The 22,093-nt window shown below is 33.5% G+C and overlaps 3 protein-coding genes across 9 annotated transcripts; 2 read left to right on the top strand and 1 right to left on the bottom strand.

Moving 5' to 3' along the window:
* Positions 1-31: 31 nt before the first annotated feature.
* On the top strand, positions 32-9,115 carry LOC6651375. Of its 7 annotated transcripts, none has more exons than XM_047010097.1 (21): positions 42-326; positions 576-702; positions 787-859; positions 931-2,681; positions 2,744-2,861; positions 2,920-3,114; positions 3,174-3,373; positions 3,430-3,591; positions 3,640-3,761; positions 3,818-3,999; positions 4,063-4,263; positions 4,320-4,983; positions 5,048-5,167; positions 5,224-5,615; positions 5,676-5,987; positions 6,063-6,386; positions 6,449-6,699; positions 6,760-6,951; positions 7,006-7,290; positions 7,347-7,614; positions 7,762-9,115. In XM_047010097.1, exons 4-20 carry the CDS (start codon positions 2,316-2,318, stop codon positions 7,590-7,592), a joined length of 4,332 nt encoding a protein of 1,443 aa, XP_046866053.1. In that variant the 5' UTR covers positions 42-326; positions 576-702; positions 787-859; positions 931-2,315; the 3' UTR covers positions 7,593-7,614; positions 7,762-9,115. The 7 variants fall into 7 exon arrangements, with proteins under 7 accessions (XP_046866056.1, XP_046866058.1, XP_046866057.1 ...); XM_015176847.3 differs by having other exon boundaries at positions 2,917-3,114; XM_047010095.1 differs by having other exon boundaries at positions 576-726; positions 2,917-3,114.
* A 1,463-nt stretch (positions 9,116-10,578) lies between these two features.
* On the top strand, positions 10,579-12,080 carry LOC6650911 (thioredoxin domain-containing protein). The gene is made up of 5 exons (XM_002072937.3): positions 10,579-10,797; positions 11,100-11,424; positions 11,488-11,649; positions 11,714-11,842; positions 11,894-12,080. Exons 1-5 carry the CDS (start codon positions 10,653-10,655, stop codon positions 12,051-12,053), a joined length of 921 nt encoding a protein of 306 aa, XP_002072973.1. The 5' UTR covers positions 10,579-10,652; the 3' UTR covers positions 12,054-12,080.
* A 300-nt stretch (positions 12,081-12,380) lies between these two features.
* Positions 12,381-15,575, bottom strand: LOC6650910. The gene is made up of 2 exons (XM_002072936.4): positions 14,588-15,575; positions 12,381-12,806 (listed from the first exon to the last, which is right to left on the bottom strand). The coding sequence occupies exons 1-2, from the start codon at positions 14,942-14,944 to the stop codon at positions 12,660-12,662; spliced, it is 504 nt and encodes a 167-aa protein (XP_002072972.2). The 5' UTR covers positions 14,945-15,575; the 3' UTR covers positions 12,381-12,659.
* Between the last annotated feature and the right edge of the window lie 6,518 nt (positions 15,576-22,093).

Below are 22,093 nucleotides of genomic sequence, written 5' to 3'. Positions count from 1 at the left end.
GACGAGCACGCATCCATCTCTAAGAAGCTTTCTTTTGCTATTACAGTCACACTAAAAAAGTCTTCGGCTGACCGCGTAAATTCCCCAAAATTAATGAATTTGTGTGTAGTGTTTTGCTATAGTTGAAAATTTTAAATTTAAAAAAATTAGTTCCGTATTTTTTCTGTTTAAGCCCAGTGGACAGATAAATGCATTTGTTGGCAATTTCGAGTCTCAATTTATAGTTTTTTTGTGCCGGCAAGAATTTTAAAGCTGATAAGCACATTTTCATGTATGCATGTATGTGTATATCAAAGCTGTCATAAATCGGTTCATGTTCAATCACTGTATGTAGCGACAAACATTTCTAAGTATGTAAATATGTACATATGTATATATCTACATATGTATTAGGATACGTTTAACAATTTTTTAAAAAGTTATCCGAGATCTAATATTTCCACATCACTGGGAAATTATACGTCAGACTTAGAGTGCCCGTTGTTCAAAGCCCCGATTTAACAGTTATAACGATAAACGAATTCCTTTGTGAAAATAATAACAAAAATGTAAATACATATACATATATATTTCAGCAAATATGGATACAGTGGAGCTTGCATATCTCAAAAAATACGTACCTTTTATTCGCTATCTCTTAAAAAATGGAGAGCACAATATAAAATTTCAAGAAATTTTGTATTGGATAACCACTAACAAGAGGTATTAAATTATAATTCATTCTATGTATGTACATGGAGTAAACTGTCAATATTTGTATGCTGAATATTTGATTTTTCCTTCAAGGTTTAACCAGAAAATTGCCAATTTGATTGAGGAGTCTATCAGAGTGCAATATTCGAGACTGTTACCCAACAAGGTAGAAAACTATAATTTTTTTAACTGTTAATAATTTTTTTTTTCAATATTAACTGTGATTATTTTGTTTAGGGGGTGCCCGAATGGATACATGATCTTTTTAAAGACAAAATTGACCACATAGATTTGGATAGCTCCGACGAGGAGGATGTTGTCATTTTAGGAAACACATTACCGTATGATATTACCAGCAATTCTCAAAACCAAATCGAGAAAATTTGCATTGAAAATGTACCTAAAGAGCCAAAGCCAAATGAAGAATGCACAAAGAATACTCAAACAAATACACTTGCGAATAGAGATCACGAAGAAATGTTTAGAAAAAGACCTTATGTACTTTTAAAAAGAATGACACCCAAAACGCTGGAAAAATATAAAATTAAAATAAACAACAATGATAACCGTAATTCAGCTACGCTTAATGTTGAACTTGTAGAAGGCCGCAAAGAAAAACATGGAGACTCAGTTAAAGCGTCAAAAGATGAAACTAAAAGAGCTGGCTCTCAAATATTTATTTTGAACAATGATGCTGACATGACTGAACAGAATACAAAAACATGTATAATTTGTTATTCAAAACCACGCGATCTGACAAATCATTTTGTGCGAGTTCACAAAGTTGAGTCGTATGTGTCCCGGATAACTGAGGAGATTCTAAATGAATTGCGTGACAAATCACCCATAGCACAAAAAGAAGCAAATGGGAATCACTATACGTTAGTTTGTGCATTTTGCAAGGACACTGTTCGAGATTTGTTTGTTCATTTTTATAATCACTTCTCATCACATACTGGAGAATATGCGTTTTATTGCAGTTACTGCAAATTAAAAAAACCATATAAAGAGGATATGCTGGCTCATATTGGAAGATCAAAGACATGCAACAGCGCCAAAATTTATTCATTATATGTTTATAATGATCGGCAAACCGTCATATATCTTTATCAATGTAAATTGTGTAATTTCGTGCAATTAAATGCAGCGAACATAGAAAAACATATTCTGGATCATCATGGAAGTCATTATGACAGCAATTCAATTGACAGATATATAATTGCCGCAACTAGCGATTCAGCAAGAAATATTGAATTTGCCAAGAAACTACCAGAACCAGAGAAAAAGTCCGACGATTCTTTAGATATTAAAAGCATTAATGATGAGGACGTAATAACTACTTTTAATGCTGCCGTTGAGGAGACTTTTTCACCTTCTGACGAACCCGACTTGAATGAAGATTATTTTACCACATTAATGCTAAATGCAGACGATCTTAAAATTGAAGTGGATGACTAATCAATTTACTGCTATCAAAGTATTTTATATGTCATTTTACAGGAGTTACTCAAACTAAAATCTTTGCATTGAATTTACATATATGAATGTATATAGACAGCCTGGAGTTAAATTATTTTAATTACAATGCAAACAATTTGAATTTCTTCGAATAATTAAAGAAGATGCTATATAATGGGATAAAAGTGAATCAAAATATTAGAATATATATAGTTTTAGTTGCCATGTTAAATATTTTCAACTCTTACATCTTTGCGATATGCGTTACCGAGCATACAACGTCGGCTATTTTAAATTCATTTTTATTAAAATGCCATACAAATAAAAATACGAAAAAATTTTGTGAATCTCAGTTAATGGTTAATATTCATATTAGTCCAAGTTTCAGTATGAACAATTTGGAAAAGTATTTAATTGTGGACGAAGCTTATGAACCAATTAAACAAGCAATGGTGAAATTAATGTCACCCTATTTGATTGTCATTAATCGTGGTGAACCAATAATTATGTATCCACTCCAATATGAAAAAGTGAGTAATTAGTTTGATATATGTTTTTGTATTAACTGAATGGTTTAACTATGTATAACCAGACGATTAGTATTAATGATAATGTGCAATGTCCTGTCAATGTCAATCTTACAAAATGCACGAGCGAAGTATCATCTAGTGAATCTATTAGAAGTCAATCAAAATTTGCTTTCGAAAACAGTAAGTGCATTTTGTTGGCCTTTAAGTATTGATGTTCAAACAATTTATATTCAAGAAGAAAGAAAGCAACGTCAGACAGTCCCAAGAGGTAAATTCTTAAGAAAAGCAAGAAATGAGTTCGATCGCCGAAGATCTGAAACCATAAATGAAAGTAAAAAAAATGTAGATGATGATGTCAGATTAACTAAGGAATTAACAGAGAATGTTCTTTCAAAAATGGGACTCATTCGTATTCTCGAAACGCCTCCAAATGGTACATTTTATACATATCTTTGAATTATAAAAATCGCTCACTGCTTACATTTTACACAGATCCAGCTACTACCTCAACTATAATACCAGAACTAAGAGACTTTGGAGATGTTGGACAGAAGACACAAGTGGATGAACCTGAAGAAGTCAAAAATATGGAAAAAGGAATTCAAAATCCCTTTGAGTCAAAAGAACATCTAAATCGAAAAGATTATAGAAAGGGTGATATTGATTCATCAGAAGTGGCAGATATAAATTTGGTATTAATTATTTGAAATTTTATTAATTGCGTATAATTATAATTATTTTTTGATAGAAATTTAAAACTAATTCAGATTATTATAATACTGATCCTTTAAATGATAATGCACATACGAAACCAGTTGATAACTTTAATGAACCGAGTTCATATGGGAAGCCAGTAAACGATTTTAATTATCCGAAAGTATTTGGGAAACCTGTTACAGCAAAGAATAAGGTAATATTCATTCAATTAAATTATTAATTACAATATTTGATTGTTTAGAAATTAAAAACTGGTAGAGAGAAGGAATGGATGACCAAATATTATGACCCATCTAATAATCCGTTGGGGTCATCAACAGATCAGAAATGGTTATCTAGGGGAATGGATTCTTTTTTATCTGCGTAAGTAGGAGTTAATATTATTTAACTAATGACTGTATTTGATTTGAAACTTTTAGAGACAAAGATCAACTCAACGTCAATGACTTCAGATCTGGAGAAAGTAGGACAGCAAAGTATAGGGTTCCCCTGTATGAATCCTCAAAAAACAATATGTATTCCACCCATAATAGTCTCAAATTTCAACCGTATTTTAAAAATAAACAATTTGATTCTTTTGATATTAACGAAGGCGACGAATGTAAGCAATTCCATAATTTCCTAAACTTATCAAGAGTTTAGATAATGTATATATATATTTCAGATAATATTAAAAACCCTGAGGAAGCTGAATTTTTAGAAGAAAATCAACCTTTTGGGGAATATAAATACTCAAATACCAAATATAGTGACGATCCATATTCTAGGCCATATTCCAGCAGTTTTCTGAAACGGCAATACAGTGCAATGCCATCAAATCGATATCACTATCAATATATTAATCCGCCAAAACGAAGAAAGCGAAGTAAATATAAATTCTAGTAGTAGAAAACATAATTGGTTTCAAATTCCTTATTTTAGATACACTTGATTACGACATTTCCAATTTAGATGGAAATCCATATATGAAGGAAAATGACGAAAGTCCCTGCGATACTTGCGGAGGCAAAAATAAAAAAACTGATGGAAAACCTGCTTTCCAATTAAGTTCTATAGAAAATTTTCAAAATAGCGATGCTGTTCCATGTGGTACCTGTGGAGGAAAAAATAAGAAGACAGAAGGGAAACCTAGCTATGATCTAAGTCCCTTAAATCATTTAAAAAATAATGACAATAACTTGGAGATTTTTCAAACTAAAGATAGTGATGGCATTCCTTGTGATACATGTGGCGGAAAAAATAAAAAGACAGATGGGAAACCTGGTTATGTCCTTGGTCCCCTAAATCCTGCAAAAAGCAATGACAATAATTTTGAGAATTTTCAAAGTAGAGAAAATGATGCCATTCCTTGTGATACATGCGGGGGAAAGACCAAAAAACCCGGAGGAAAGTCTTTGCCGCATCGAAGTGCAATAGATATGCAAGAAATACATGAATGCAATAATGTCAATCCTTGCAATTGTTGCGATGACAATGTCAAGAATTATAATGCAAAACCTGGTCCACACTCGTGCATCTGTTTAACGAATTCCGAATTTTGCAAATGTGAATCGACAAAGGCAACTCGCGCCTTAACCCAATCATGGTAATAAAATCTACTAAAACTAGCATCTTTTGAATAAAAATATATATTTTTCTATCTTTTATAGTAAAAAAAGTTCAAGTTATTCGATATATAACATGAGTATTCCGCTTCCATTTTTGGCCACAAACGTGCGAATATTTAGAAAGCGTCATAAAACTTGGTGGCGTATTACGCCTTCAATAACGTAAGTAAATATATATTTTATTTATTTTATTTCTATATATTTGATCTTTTTGGTAGTTTAAATAGTCTATCGGGAATATTTGCAAACGGAAACTTGTCAATTTTGTTATCATCGCATGTCGATATTTTGGAAATGGATAAATCATTATATCTTCAAAATCATAAACTTGTGGTACCAAAGCAAAAGCCGAGCGTCAAAAATTGTAATTTAAATGAACTTGGTTATACACTGGATAATGCTTTTCTCTTTGATTGTTCGGAAAATGATATAAACGAGTATGTAATTAAAGATACTCTTCAAAAACGCAAAAAGAAATCGAATATGAATAAAATGACAGTCAAAAGTATTGCTGACTTGGGATACTTTCCCACCTCTTTAAATCCATTACAGAAATGCCCGAATAACGATCAAAGGTTATGCCTAAATGTCTTAGATGACAAAGTGCCAGGTAAATTAAAATTACAAGTGCAATACCTACTTCATCTTACCCAGTTATTTTTTTTAATAGCATTTAGTATTAAAATTAAAATGCCATTCCGTGAAAACGCGGTAATAGTGAAAAATATTTACAAGGCAAAAATTTCTAGAATCGTTACGGATGCCACTACAAAAGATGCACTTCAAATTCTAGTGGATGTTATCAATAAAGGCCTGGAAGCTAAAGAGTTCTTTATATACCTCAGCAATTGTCCGCTGTCGGAGTGTTCATCAAGCAAAAGCAAAGTTACGATAATGCTTCTGCCCCATATTGGCGAGACGATCACGTTCTTGTTACCCTTTACAAAGAGGTCAAAGAGAAACTCCAAATTTAAATGCGATGGTGAGTTTTGAAAGGGGATAACTTATAAGAGAAGAAGTAGTTCATTCAAATAATTAATGTACTTCATTTTTACAGTGATTGTCAAAGCAAATGCTTCCAGCAAATCTATAGTAGCAAAAAGATCTATGGAGATTCAAACTCAGGGAAGATGCTTTTGTATATGGCGATGTCAATGCCATTGTATCGAGAAACTAGAAACTCATATAAATTTCAATGTATGTAATAGATTGGGGTATTCAAATGAACGAGAAGCGGGATTGCTCCTAAACTGCCCACCTGGTAATGAAAAATATGACGTATGCCTTATGGACGAAAATGATAACGAGAATGAAGAATGTGATGTCTATTGTAGGATTATAAGATTTACTATTATATTCTTAGTAATATTGTTATTATTAGGTAAGTAAGGAATTTGTATACAAAACTAAAAATATATAAGCCACATTATTCATTATCAACAGGTCTATTAAAGGCTATTCTTGGACTCTGCTTCGATTCAATTAATCGTTGTGGTTATGAAACGGTTCAGCCTGGAAGGATATATGATTGCGATTCTTCTGCAAGAAAATTTTTCGTTAACATTTTCTTTTTCGTTATTTTTCCTTTTCTATTTTGGTGTAAATGTTTTTTACCCAGAAAAGAGGATCTTATGATCGCTAGTACCGAATGGTATTGCAATCCTGAATGCAGCAGCGACTCTGAATCAAACAAAGTAAGTAGTCAACGGAATTAATGTCATTTCAAATATTATATGTATCCTATTATTAAATAGAGAAGATCGACTTCAAAATTACGAATGTCTGCTGGAAGTGAACAAAATTATGATATACCAGATCATTTATTTAAAGTTATTGACACCCACCATGAACCAAGACTAAATAAAGATGACACGGACGATGACGAAGAAACTACAGACTATATTTTAAAAGTATTAGAGGAAAGCAAGAAATCATTAACTAAAATGGTGTGCTCCTTTATTATTTATAGTTTAAAATATTTAACATTTTGATTTTTCTAGCTTATTGAGAGTCAAAACGAATCCAAATCAATTTTGCCAGCCATCGAAAAGTCAAGTGAATCCACGAATGACAAGTATTCATCTGAGGCTAAAGAATTTCTTGATGGCTTGACTAATGCGCAAATCGTATATAGAATGATGGACTCACCCAAAGGAGGACTTCAGCAAATTCCCGAAGGCTATCGATACTGTGTACAAGGATTTTTTTTGCGGTCGCTTGGCGATACCTATGAATTTGTTAACTATCAACCGCTTACTCAATATTTTGTAGTATTGGAGGAGGAGGTATTATTGAAGACTTTACAGAAGTTTGAACTAGACTATTTAGTATTTATTTCTAGAATAATCAATTGGAACGGTTGGCTTGTCCGATCCATTCTTATACCAATGACTTTTCAAGAATATATGCCAACGGAATGGATGTGTTTGAAGCAGGTGATCTTTCGATGCTTCAACCCGCTGGCGTTCCATGCTTAAATATTTCTCAGGGTAATTTGGAAACTTCGCTGTGTCTGCTTACCATACAAGTAGAAGAACATCAATGTCAGGAACTTGTCCCTGTCCACGATGATCAGAGCGACCATTAATGTGTGTTTTCATTTGATTTAGGTAAGTATGCGTGACCTTATAGTTCCCCTTCAGAAGTATGAGTCCACTGGGGCATTATTTTCAAATTATGTTAATTTCAAAACAAATGATTGCATAAGCGATTTTTATGCTAATAACAATTAATAAATTTCTCTTTCTCTTTTACAGTCTTTTCTGGTTTTTTGGCCACCTACCTCCTCCACCTCCATCTCTTGTGGCTGCTATTATTTTGCATTTGTAAAGTTGTTTTTGTATTTTTTGTTTTTCTTTTTCTTTCTTTGGGTCTCAATATATGTATATATAATTCATTACATTTCGCTAAAAAAGTCAGTTGATGAACACATCTCGTTAAAGTCAAATCTCGCTCCCTTAACAATGTTAAGGTACGCATTATTTATTGGATATTTCGGCATAGTTTTCGGTGCTCCACAAGGACACGTTCATGGCAATGGACAACGTGGTGGATTTATACCCATATCACCATGCTCGGATCAGCATCATGCAGCTTCTCTAATACAAGCACAATCGATTGGTAGAATTGTAAACCATCAAAATCATAAAAATGTGGAACACAATTTCGAGACAGCAGCTAGCAATCCTGTTCCTAATTCCGTTTATGTGAGTGGTAATCCTCCACCAAACAGGGGCCCTTATGTATATGGAAATAATCATGCAGCTCCTTTGCCAGGAGTTTTGCCTAATGGAATCGAACCACCTGGAGTTGTGCCTAATGGAATCCAAGCACCTCAGTTCCAGCAAAACTCACAAAGCACCATTCAAACCCAACATTCTTCATACTCCAGCGGCTCAGCAACTTCACAGACGGGTCCACAATTGTTCCGTCCAGCAGCTGTGCCGGTGCCTCAAAACCAGAATTTCCAATCATCTCATTTACATCATCATTACACAGTATCAAACAACGGGCAGTCATTCGGCAACGGAGGCCCCATTCCTGTAGCTGCTCAGGTGCCGGCGTATCCCGTAAGATACGCGAACACAGCCCCAAACGTTGGTCCTTCGCATCAGTATCAACAAAATGCTCATTTTGCAACTCAGTTGGGACAGAAACTTCAGCAAAATCAACAACTCGGCCAAGTTATACAGCAAACATTTGCCAGCACTCCACTGGATCCATCAGCAGAAAAGCACATCTACGTTCATGTTCCTCCCGAGGATTTCGAAGAGAGCAGCAGCAAGCATCAGCAATTGGTATATGGGCCGCAATTACCGCCAAAGAAACATTATAAAATTGTATTCATCAAAGCCCCAACTCCTGCAACTTCAAGTTATAAAAAACAAATTCAGGCGGCTCAACAATCCGAGGAAAAGACGCTCATCTATGTCTTGGTGAAGAAGCCGGATGAGCCTACTTTGGAGGAAATTCAAAGTATCCAAGAGAGTACGTTTAAAACTAGCAAGCCCGAAGTGTATTTCATTAAATACAAGGCACGCGACGAAAACAAGGGCCAACCAATCGAAACCCCGAACCTAAATGAAATAAACACAGCATCAGATAACCAGATTTTCGATGGCAGTGGCTTGATCGATATTAGGTCAGGTACAGGTGAAAGTGGTTCCACAGGTAGCCAAACCTCCCACGTATCCCCTGTTTTACCAACATCATTCAATGAGCATACGTCATATGGTGTTCCATTGAATTAAGTTAAAATTTGTGTTTTATTTAAACACACAACAACTACATATTAATATTGAACTAAGATCAAAGCCATAAAGCATTTATTTATTTCAATTTATTTATGTGCACTATTCACAATTACATATACCTAAATATAAAATAAACAAAACAAACAATTCCAACTTTCTAAATCAGATGCATTATGTAATATTATTTATGCAAATTAGAGCCAATGATTCATCACTATCAAAATTATCTGAAATTTAAATCTTCACCTCAATCTCGTTGTTGGGCTGGCTTTTTAGAGAGGCATAAAAATGTTTTTCTATTATCACAAGCGTGGCCAAAAAATGTACTTTTGCGGATCTAAAGGTTATATGGTATTCCAACACGCACTGTGGTCTTTGATTTGGCAGGTATTAAGTCTAACCGCAATTTGTAGATATAATTTGAAAAAACGTTGGTTAAAATATTGCCACATTTTTACAGTGTTGCGTATGCCAGAGGTTTTATGTTTGCTGGGTTGAATGATCTGGTCGAGCTGTTAAAAACGCGTGAGTAAAACGAGCGCGTTTTAAAAAAACGCCTGAGTAAACCGCTTGAACATGTTGGAGTTCGCGAGTAAAGTTGGAGTTGGGCTCATCTGTTGCGTAGCCAGTGATGCTGGTAATTTAGCTATTTTCCCACTACCCAGCAAGCATTTTTGAAGTTGACAGAGCATAGAGTCGCGCGACGATTGAAAATATTCATATTTGCGCTCATTTTCTGATCATAAATGACCCATTCGTCGGGAGAAAATGGTACCCTAGCCGCGACTCATCAAGATTACGACTCTTTTTTTAATCATAAAAGAGTCTTCCACGAGTCATCTTTTAATCATTTCTGACTCATATTCGAATAAAATTTTCAATAATTTGCAACGAAAATAATTTGTTTTTTAATATAATTTTTATTTATTATACATATGTGATCTTAAAAAATAACAACAAAAAAGAGTAAATAGATATATATGTATATATTGTTTGCACTTTGCACTTCCACTTCAACTGCATGTTTCGGCATGTGCTTAGATAAGAATCGCTTTTGGATCAGCCAAGCAAGCAGATTATGAGTGCATAGTAAGAAAGCAAAACCAAGCAATGATCATATTTTAATCATCTGCATGCTCATTTGGCGATTGTTTTGCATTTCGTTTTTGTATTTCAAACCAATCATACTTTGAGCATATGGAAGGGTCATTTATGAGATTAGTCGTTTTTTAATAGTTAAGGGGACTCAAAAAAGACTCATCAAGACGATTTCTGTTAAAATAGCCAATGAATTTGGCTATTAATTCGCCAGCAAATAGTGGGAAAATAGCTAAACTGGCAGCACTGTTCGTAACTTGTTTTGGTGGTTATTTCGCGGAAAGTTTGTTAAAAAAATGTTTGTTAGTAAATTAATTGGAGTTTGTTTTATAACTTTATGTTTATTCATAAATGGAATATACACCTCCGACATAGATCGTGTAGATGACACGGATTTGATTCATTTGTTAACCGGCAAAGGAAATGTCATCGCTCTATTTAGTAAGTAAAACTATTGTTGTTGCACAGTGATTCACAAAACTTTTTGCATGGGTGTTGAACCGGTTTGTCTTTGCTATTGGTCATAAATATGAAAATCCAGTGGAAATGGATATACACATTGGCCTTTAAGCAGCAAAAATATGATGCTGATTTCCCACGATGATGTCATTTGTTATAAAACTTTAATTTTTAAGTATGAAGAATAGTTCATCTTCATACACTTTTGTGATGTCACCAGCCGATAACATAGCCCTATATGGCATATTGTTTGTTAATTAATGTATTTTGTCTTTTTTCTTTAGCTAAGAACAACTGCCCGACTTGCGTGGAATATGAAATTGTTGTCTCCAACATTCAGAATGAACTCAAGGAAACTTTAAAAGCTGAAATTGTTTTGGCCCAAGATAGTAATCTAGTTACCATCTATGATCCTACTAAAGAGCCAGCATTGATATATTTCCGACAAGGAATTCCCATCCTTTACCATGGGCCTGTCAAGGAAGACCAAATCGTCGAGTTCTTTAATGAGAATCAAGAGCCAGTTGTCAAAGAGCTATCTGATGAGAACTTTGAGCATTTAACACAAGCTTCAACTGGAGCAACTACTGGGGATTGGTTCATTTTCTTGTAAGTTTCCGGAAAATTGTAATGAACAATTAGAAACATAATTAAATTCTATTTTATTTACAGTTATTCCGCAGACTGTGTATTTTGTCAACGCTTGTATGCCGTTTGGGAATCTGTCGGAGGCAAGCTAAAACATAGATTGAATGTCGCCAGGATCAACAGGCTAGAGGCTGGAGTCTCGACTGCGAAAAGACTAAAAGTCTTTGCATCACCTGAATTCATTTTGTAAGCATTTTTGTTTAAAGAATTTTAATTTAAGTCCATCGTATAATATATTTTTTTAATGCAGACTACGACAGGGAAAAATCTATCGTTATAACTCGAAGGATTATACTCCAGAAGCCTTTGTCCAATTTGCTCAAAGCGGATTCCAAAAGCAAACTCACCCAGAAAAGGTGCCACCAGAGGCGAGCTTCATGTAAGTGATTTAGTTATATTGTAACAATATATTAACGTCTGTTCATTTCAGCAACGATTTGGTGTTTGAACGCCTACAAGGCTATATTAAATCTGCCAACCTGGCGCCATTATTAACCGTGGGATTGGTCATACTTATAATATTTGTGATTACTGTAAAGCGTTTCTTTAAGAAAACTGAGCAGTTAGAAACAAAAAATAAAAAGAAATAGTATACAATACTATCACATTCCAAATTACTTTCACAGATTGTGTATATTATGATGTGTACTTGTAATCAGAGGCATTTTGCAGCTGCTGAGCGCCTTTTACTAGTATGACGACGCTCAAAGTATATACATAAGTATATTTGTGAAAGTTCAACCATGAGGAGTTTCTAGATTTTTTTGTGTTATCGTGTTGTAGCTTACGATGCAATTGAAGTATTACAAAGTGTATTTCTACATGCTTCTATTTTAACACATGGTGATCTGACCTCCGTTAACCTTTTTAATAAGTAGGAAATTTATAAACATGAACAAAAAATTTCTCGATACTAATGGTTTTTTTCTTTTCTTGTATTTTCGTAAACTAATAATACAATATTTGCTTAAATGTACATAGTTAATTAAGCTTAAAAAGAATTTAAGCTAGTATTTTGTTTAATTTTGTATATGCAGGTTGTTTTTTGTCGTTTTTTATGTTTTTGTGTATTATCATTACTAAAAAGTCTTGCAAATAATAATACAAAGCAGTGGTTAGCTTAATAAAGTAGTATAATATCCAACTATGTCCACTTTTGTGCATACGTATTAAATAAACTTTCTTCAACTTTAAGTTTAATAAACGTATATTGTTTTTAATTGTGGCTTTAATTCGGGAGGTATCACTGGCGCAGGTTCCGGTTTTCGAGCTACCAATCGTTTGAATCGTCCACTGAATTGTTTACGGAATCCTTTAAAGCTACTTTTGTCTACCAATAACTCCTGCAAAGATATTGAAATTAAACGAAAAACATAAAAAACAAATTACTACAAATTCAAAATATAACACACACATGAAATGAGCATTTCCTTCCGGTCGGTTGATATTCTATACTATACTATAGCTTACAAAACTTGGTAATTTGGTCGCATAGAAACAAACGGCTTGGTTGTTAATGATTATTTTGACGCACACACACACACACACACGCTTGAAACATATAAATACATGCATACATAGACAGAGATGTTTGTTTCTATGATGTCAAACGATAATAGTTCCCAAGAGTATTTAAAACAGACAAGATTTGTTTTATTCCGCTTTAATTTTAGCTGGTGATTCAATGATTGGGAATATATACATATATATAAATGTCAATTACAACAACCTTCTATTTTAATGATTAACAGAAAATAATGTATTTCCCACTTAACTTAATATCGCTTTCAAAATTATTTAAATATTTAGTATATGCACACGAGTAGGTATATTAAAAAGTCATATTTATTCGTCAACTGTGGTGGGGATCTTTTTTTGTATTTTGTTTTTGTGTAAAAATCTGTACGAAACGTTGCTGTTGTTAACCACGTCCGACTGCCTAAATACATACATATATGTATATTTTAACGTGTATCTGTGCGTATGTATATATGTAAACACCCACATATATATGTACATACATATACTACAATACAATACTAATTGTATTTGAGCGCGTGTCGTACATAAAACTGAGAGCAGTCAAATGTGTGTGTGTGTATATGTATGTATCTATGTATATTTTTTCACAAATGTATAGTATCGTTTGTGGCTTAACTCTCTCACATTTTTCGTTACTAATACAATATCCGCTCATACATACACATGTATGTATAAATATATAAATATATATTTTTGCAACTGTACATACAAACAGAATTGTTTTTTTCAAAATGTGAAGATACAAAATCAAAATATTTTGAAAATTTAAAAAAGGAAAAATAGACACATGTGTACATCATTGTGTATGAACGATGTACATATATACTACCCATTATTATTCAATGAGCAAAAGCATGTAGATACTGAGCAAATTTAAGTACGGAAGTATCTTTGAGGAACTCATGTATATGGAGAAAGCGTGGCTTTTGAAAGAAAAGAAGTTTCAACACCGGAAATGTAACGACTACAGGTTTTTTTTCTTTCTTTTAATATACTCGCTGGACTTTAGTCCGATTTGTTTCGTTTTAATTATTCGCGAATGTATCCGCAATATTTGTCATCCATCAGTCCACGCTGCGATCATCTTGTATTAACAGCGCGCTACATTCAATAACCAAAGCGTGATGAAGGTAAATATATTTATAATACACAAATATTTTGTATATAAATTTATACTTTGCTTGCGTCAACAGAAATAATTTATAACAGGGAAAACAAGCTTTCTGGTGTTCCCATAATTCAAAGAATATCTAATCATAATTTCATTCGTCATTATAGGGGGACAAGTTAAATCCGCAAGTCGTATTAAAGCCTCAGTTGTCGATATGTCAAATTCTTAATGCCCTCTCTACTCATTTGTGCAACAAAATCCAATATTTCGAATCCCAAAAGAAATGTCGCCGTTTTCTATTGCGTGTTACAAAACTATTTCCTCAAATACATTACAATTTTATGAACAATGTTGGCGAAAACAGAACGTTATATATAAATTGTTTCCTTTCTGAAGGGCTCTTGTATCTATAAATACGCATATGTATGTATGTGAGGGGATGTGTTTACATAGGTTTTATTATATACTTACCGGGTTAATGCAATGGTAGATGTGTGGTGTTGGCGCTTTTGGAGGAAACGTCCACTCAGAATTATCAATAACGTTTACATGGTCATTGGTCCCCGTTCCTTGGGTTCGTACAAAAGTAACTTGTTGGCCATTTTTATTATTCTTAACTATTGCTGCTTTGCTATTGTTATTGGACTCTGGATTGGATTGACACTGCTGCTGATGTTCCATACTTGGCTGCTCCGTGTTGGCATTCTCCTCATGGATTTCAATGGTGGTTGTTGCATTTGTGGTGGCAGCACTTAGCGTCTCCTCGCGCTTACGCAGTTTACTACGGACAAGACGCATGGTTAGTGTTCCAGTGTTACCGTTGACCATCTCTTAATATGATATTTAGTAGGTATGTATGTTTCTGGATCTCACAAAGCACACCAAATACAAAATGTGAACAATTTTCGACCCGAGTGCGAGTGGTGAAAAGGTCTTCAATATACTAAAAACACGCTAGCGTTTCAGGTAAGCAGCACCAAGCAGTTAAAATTTGACTAGAATATCGATTTTCTGTACTTGGGTTGGCATTTTGGGTGGGTTGAATGAATGTGGCCGTTGTCGTTGTCGTTTTTGTTGTTGTTGTTGGTTTTTGGCTTGCCTCCATATAGCCCTATTTTTGATATGTAACTATGTATGTATGTACATATGTATGCACGTCTTTTATGTATGTACCGTCCGTTTTGGTGTCGTAATAGCAGCCTTTCGGCTGCAAAATTAGTTAACTGTACGCCACAAGATAGTACATTTGGTTTAGTATCTTTATTCTGCCTATCGTATCAATTTATTGGTTGAAATTAATTAAACTGTTCTTTCTTTATATATTCAATGTCACTGTTAATAACTTTCACAGTTTAAAATATACATATATACATCTGTATATATAGTATATATGTGTTTGAGAATACTATTCTCGCAACGCGATCACCTCGGGTTGAACGATTGAGTGTATCTGTATCTGACAAATGTATCTGTATCTGAACAAAGGCTAAATATTAGAGCTGTAAAACTGTCGATGGCACTATCGATGGTTTTTGTTTACTATCGATAGCGTTAATATTATGAATTGCACATCACTAGATTTGGCGCAACTTTGGAAACATGGAAATGTAACGGCTAAGTCCGACTTTGTTAACCTATAAAATCCTAGTATGGGATGTAGTTGTCTCCTATGTTGTAAAAAATGGTTATGTTGATAGTTCTACACTTGTATTCTTGACTAAATGATAATACTAATTAATAACAATAATAATAAATAAAACAAATAATAAGTGCTAAATGCTTCAAAAAATCAGACCACCCCACGGTCAAACTCCTTTGCGCGGTCTTACAAAATTCGAATTCAACATCGAGCGAAAGGATGCGAACTCATACCGAGCTGGAGGCGCATCGATAACAACATTTTGTTATATTAACCGTAATGTTAAACTTGGTTAACAGAAACAGAGATCACTCTTTCTCTTTCCCACAATCGCTAGCTCTAGCTCACTCATAAGCACTGTTGTTGTTGAGTATAAAGAAACCTATACATATGTACATAAATGTATCTACACTAACACCCTTACATTGCAGACATGCTGACGTCAAATATGTATGTATGTATGTAAGTATCTCGTTGCAAAACAATAGATGTACACATATGTATACATTTCTACATACATCATGCTACACGTGTGTATAAATAAATGATATTCTATTTTTGAGAAGGAAGGTGATTCGGGTGCGAATTCGCTCTTCTCCCTCTCTCACTCTATTACCTATGCATGTACGTCTGCATCGCCATCATAGATACAAACAAACACGCAAACATACGTGCATACATATACAAGTGTTCTTGTTTGTGTAGAGAATTCAGTTTGGATGTATTCGTAGACTGACCAATTGAGAAATGAAACTGTTATACACTCAGACGCCTCAGCGCTATTAGACTTGATGTCTTTTGCCCGCAATTTTGTTTTTGCATACTCGCAAATACTTGCAAATTTAATTCTAATATTATATCTCGAGACAGTCTGTTACCTGTTTCCATGCCAACTTAAATTGTTTGAGATAAAGTGTATTGGCAATAAACAAATATTTTGAATCAAAGATTGGGTGCGAAAAGAGGTTAAAAACTTAAACTCAAAATACGTACATACATATATTCAAACGATTGAGTTATTAATTGCATAAAAAATTGCAAAAAATCAGTCGTACATATATGTATGTTTACTTTCTTTTTAGGTTTTATTGGGAGGAGAGCAGCAAATTCTTTTTAAAAGAATTTGAGTTTATTTTTATATTCTTAAAGACATTTTTACAACTTTCTCGGCATTCACAAGTGTTTAAGCTTCTAAATTCTAGCCATCTTTAGAAGCCATTCACTTTTCTCATTAGTTTATATATGTATGTATGTACATACATACATATTTTAAATATCATACTTACATCACTGCAAGAGCAACTACTACTATCAATATAATGACTATAAAAATCCCAAAAACGGCGCCGCCTATCACGTAGGGGACTTCGTTGGAAGAATCTGCAATAAAGATTAGACCAGAATGACGATTCAATATACGGTACAAAGGCCATAAACAAAATTTAATTTAAATACATATAAAAAATAAAAAAAAATTTTAACCATATTGTCTTATTTTTTCTGGTTTACTTAGTAGGTAGAAAGCTGCTGAACATTGATGAACGATCAATCAGTTCTTGGCAAATTAATAGAATCCTAAAAAAAAAAGCACAAGACCGCCAGAATCCAGACAACATCATGCAGCAGCTAAAGGACAACTTTAACCAAGTTCTTTACGAAAACACAAATTCTCTTTTTTTGTTTGTTTCCAATAACAATTTTAAATAAATAAATCACATAAATTTTCTTATAAAATGCTCTACTGACCTGAATCTTCAGTGGCATTGGCATTTTTCATTTCATTCATTAAACTAAACCATTTGATTTATATTACACTTAATATTGTTTATTTTTATAATTAGATTTATTTTTTTTTAACCGAGCTACCGCGAAACGCGCTCTCGGTTTCACGTCAAATACGGAAGCGCACAGAAATGAAATTAAATGTTTATTAATCAATCCGCTTTGATAAAGCTAAGACACATTAAATATACATTTTTGCTGATAGCCTCAATTACTTTATTTCTTATCGTTGATTGCCTTTGATAAACCTTTAAAGCAAAACATGTGACAATACAAGAAATTTATCAATTTATGTGTGCATGTAGGTAGACTTTATACGAGTTTTTTTAGATTAAATGTTTCACCGAGTATTGCTTTTCCGATTTACAGTATCACAGTATTGCGTTAGTCGACCAAAGAATGACTTCAGCTTTCTTTTATAGTAAACTAACTTTGTGTTGGCATTGTATTTTTATTTAAATTTTTCAAGAAGTTGAATGTTCAAGTGCTACCATAACATACAATTTGATAACCAAAATTGTTAAAAGGGAAAGGCCCAAAATAGAGCTGTCGTGATGCTGGGTAACATTAACACTCTATCTTATTTATTAGCACACAGGGACAGATGTCCTTAAACGAAAACAAGTGGCACGTGTCAATGCTGTATGGATTACCATGGGCTGATAACATTTGAGATATTTTTTTTAATGGTCTAACGGTGTTAAATATATATAGAATAAAACGAACTATTCCGGCTGTGAAGTTTAAAACTTGATCTCTAACTAGGCACTGACTCGCAATTTTCCAACTGGAATATAATGAGAGAAGAATTATCAGGAAGCAAGATGACACGCTATATGGAGGAACCAGAATTTATATATACTTTTATATGATAAATAATTCTGATTCATGATGTTATTGCTCATTTTGAAAAAAGTCATAGGTAATTTTTAAACCTAATTTTAGGACTTTCTCCAATGCACTATGGGTAAAAAGGCCGAATTTTTGGCATTAATTGTCCCTGAAGAGATAGAAGCCTGAAATTTTTTATGTATATTAGTATGAGTTTTTAGTAATTTCGGATTTTGAAATTGGCCACGCCCACACCCCCGCCCTTTTTTAAAAATATATTTTAATATTAAAATTAATATTGTTGCTTACATATTCGTTGTGTATATGCTATGTTAATTATATTATAACCTATATATATATTATATATATATTTTATTAAACATTAAATATATTTATGTACTTAGATGTCTACATTAAGGCTAGTTTTGATTCATTTAGATTGCTAGAAAAAACAAAATAGATTAGCATAGGTCAATCAAATATTTTTTCAATTTGCTTTTCTTACCTGGGCAAATGCTTCAATTTATTCATCATCTTCTTCTTCTGATTCTTCTTCTTCCAACTCAATACAATTAACTTCAGTGTCTTCATCATCCTGGGAATCATATTCCTCTTCTTGGCTTTCTGTTGAAACAGCATTCTTTCCAAGTGTCTTAGAAGATTCGTAAGAATGTTCCTCTAAAAGTTCAAGAACTTCTGCGGGTATTTTCTTCTTCCTATTTTAAATTAATTAATTAGCTCGTGCTTTTAAATTAAGGCTTGAAATAAGTGGGTCAGATGAGTCAAGTGCTCTGTTAAATACATCACTTATATTTTCCAACCGGCTGCACTTTCTAGCATGTGATATTCGATCGTTTTTATAAATTTTATTTCGAGCTTCAGAAGTGTTTTCTCACAAAACTCCAACCGGAAGTATACAGGTGTCCATTATTTGATGACCATGCACCAAAATTTTGTGTATAGTTGGAGGCATTGGATACCAAAAATATTTGCCTAAATACATGTTAAATGTCTTCTCACATAGATCCTTAAACTTTCTGGAGTTCACTTTATACTCGCAAGAGATAGCAATTAATATTATATAAAAGTTTTTAAGAATTTCCTTATCAAAACTTAAAATGCTTGAGAAAGTATTAACATTTTCAAAAGCTCTTCGTGCTGTATTGCCATCATTTGTATTCCCACTTCCATTTTGTTTGGGACTGTCCACATTAAGACCCATTTCATTCCAAAGCCTTTTTTGGATGTACTGTTTTCGTTGATTTATTTCTTCCTTTTCAGATCCCTTAACACGCCATTTTTTTATTTCTAGTCTGAATGATATTTTCAATACAAACTCCAGAAATCTAATCCATGCATGTAGAGGGCTAATTCCATATTGCAGACTTTTGGAATTAACAACAAATATTCCTGATTTGAAGTCAAAGGTCTTTAGCACTTGACTTGGCTTTGCTCCACATAATGGGCATACTTGGCATGAATTCGTACCAGTTAACACGTTTAAAACTTTTCCGCCAATTAACGTCATGTGGGGTTTATAATCAACGAGGATCCTTTTTTCTTTGAAAATATACAAATGACTTTGAAGATTTTTTATCTGTTCATCCAAATTAGATTTTTCTTGTAGTATGAGTTCGGTTGTTTCCTTAATAAACTGAAGTTTTAATGGTCGACAAAATCTTACAGATTGTGGAGTAGAATTACGCTAAATGACTTGATTGAACTCATCAACCAATTGTAATGGGATCATCGTTGTAACAAATAGTGAATGGTCTAATCCGATAAGGTCATTTTCCTCCACGTCACGTTTCTCCAGTTTTTTTTTAATCTCACTTAAGTTCTCGTTGCTCATGGCTTTTTTCAGAACAAAGGATGTATCTGTCTCTTTTAATTTTTTTGACGAAAGCAATGCGGCATGTATTAAAAGAGGAGTCGAGTTGTCGTTCTGTGAAGCAAGTTCAGATGCTAATTTCCGTTTTAAACGAGGACCTGCATCGTTATAGTTTAAATGCTTTCGACCTGCTCTTTCAAGTGTTCTATCACTCGAAGTAACTTTGATACTTGACTCCAGCCAACGTTTGTGCTTTGTTTTAAAGCGTTCCACCACCCGATTGCATTTTGGCAAATTAAATTTGATGAATTTGACGAATTGTTTTACTTTAAGCTTAATTACATTTTGTTGATCCATCGATAGATTTTCCTGACCTATTTGCTGCACAATATAGTTTTGAACAGCGTTTTCTTCGCGACTTTTGTTTTGTTTACTTTGAAAGTCAAAGAAGCTTTCCCGCGTTTTTTTCGATAACCAATGCAACCCTAAAACAGCTGACTTTGAATAAGCGTAAAACATTAAGGGCACTCCCTAAAAATTTTTAAAAATAATTTTTACACTTATTGGAATGTTTTTAATTAGAAACAAATAAAAAAAAAAAGATTTTCCAAAAAAATTTTTTTTAATTTATGCCAAAATTTTGGGAATTTTACCCCTGAGCATCAAGGCCCTTAACAAACAGCAAGGATGTGTCATTTATGCACCTTACGCAAAAGTGAGAGAAAGTAAGCTGAAATGTAGACCTGAAGAAATCATGTACTCCGAAACTAAAGTGGAAGTCCCGTTTCAAAATTTATTAAACCACACAGTGGATCGTATTCTGGAGATGCAGCAAGACGTTCTTGAAATATCCAATTCTTCACGTTGTACATTGATGTTAAGCTACGGCTTCGATGGTTCTACTGGACAAGGCATTTACAAACAGAAATTTCAGGAAAATGACCTTATCGGATTAGACCATTCACTATTTGTTACAACGATGATCCCATTACAATTGGTTGATGAGTTCAATCAAGTCATTTGGCGTAATTCTACTCCACAATCTGTAAGATTTTGTCGGCCATTAAAACTTCAGTTTATTAAGGAAACAACCGAACTCATACTACAAGAAAAATCTAATTTGGATGAACAGATAAAAAATCTTCAAAGTCATTTGTATATTTTCAAAGAAAAAAGGATCCTCGTTGATTATAAACCCCACATGACGTTAATTGGCGGAAAAGTTTTAAACGTGTTAACTGGTACGAATTCATGCCAAGTATGCCCATTATGTGGAGCAAAGCCAAGTCAAGTGCTAAAGACCTTTGACTTCAAATCAGGAATATTTGTTGTTAATTCCAAAAGTCTGCAATATGGAATTAGCCCTCTACATGCATGGATTAGATTTCTGGAGTTTGTATTGAAAATATCATTCAGACTAGAAATAAAAAAATGGCGTGTTAAGGGATCTGAAAAGGAAGAAATAAATCAACGAAAACAGTACATCCAAAAAGGCTTTGGAATGAAATGGGTCTTAATGTGGACAGTCCCAAACAAAATGGAAGTGGGAATACAAATGATGGCAATACAGCACGAAGAGCTTTTGAAAATGTTAATACTTTCTCAAGCATTTTAAGTTTTGATAAGGAAATTCTTAAAAACTTTTATATAATATTAATTGCTATCTCTTGCGAGTATAAAGTGAACTCCAGAAAGTTTAAGGATCTATGTGAGAAGACATTTAACATGTATTTAGGCAAATATTTTTGGTATCCAATGCCTCCAACTATACACAAAATTTTGGTGCATGGTCATCAAATAATGGACACCTGTATACTTCCGGTTGGAGTTTTGGGAGAAAACGCTTCTGAAGCTCGAAATAAAATTTATAAAAACGATCGAATATCACATGCTA

This window comes from Drosophila willistoni, chromosome 3R (genome assembly GCF_018902025.1).
Source record: "Drosophila willistoni isolate 14030-0811.24 chromosome 3R, UCI_dwil_1.1, whole genome shotgun sequence".
NCBI classification, from domain to species: Eukaryota; Metazoa; Arthropoda; class Insecta; order Diptera; family Drosophilidae; genus Drosophila; species Drosophila willistoni.
The sequence above is the reverse complement of the archived record's forward strand: the minus strand, read 5'-3'. Positions and strand labels throughout refer to the sequence as shown.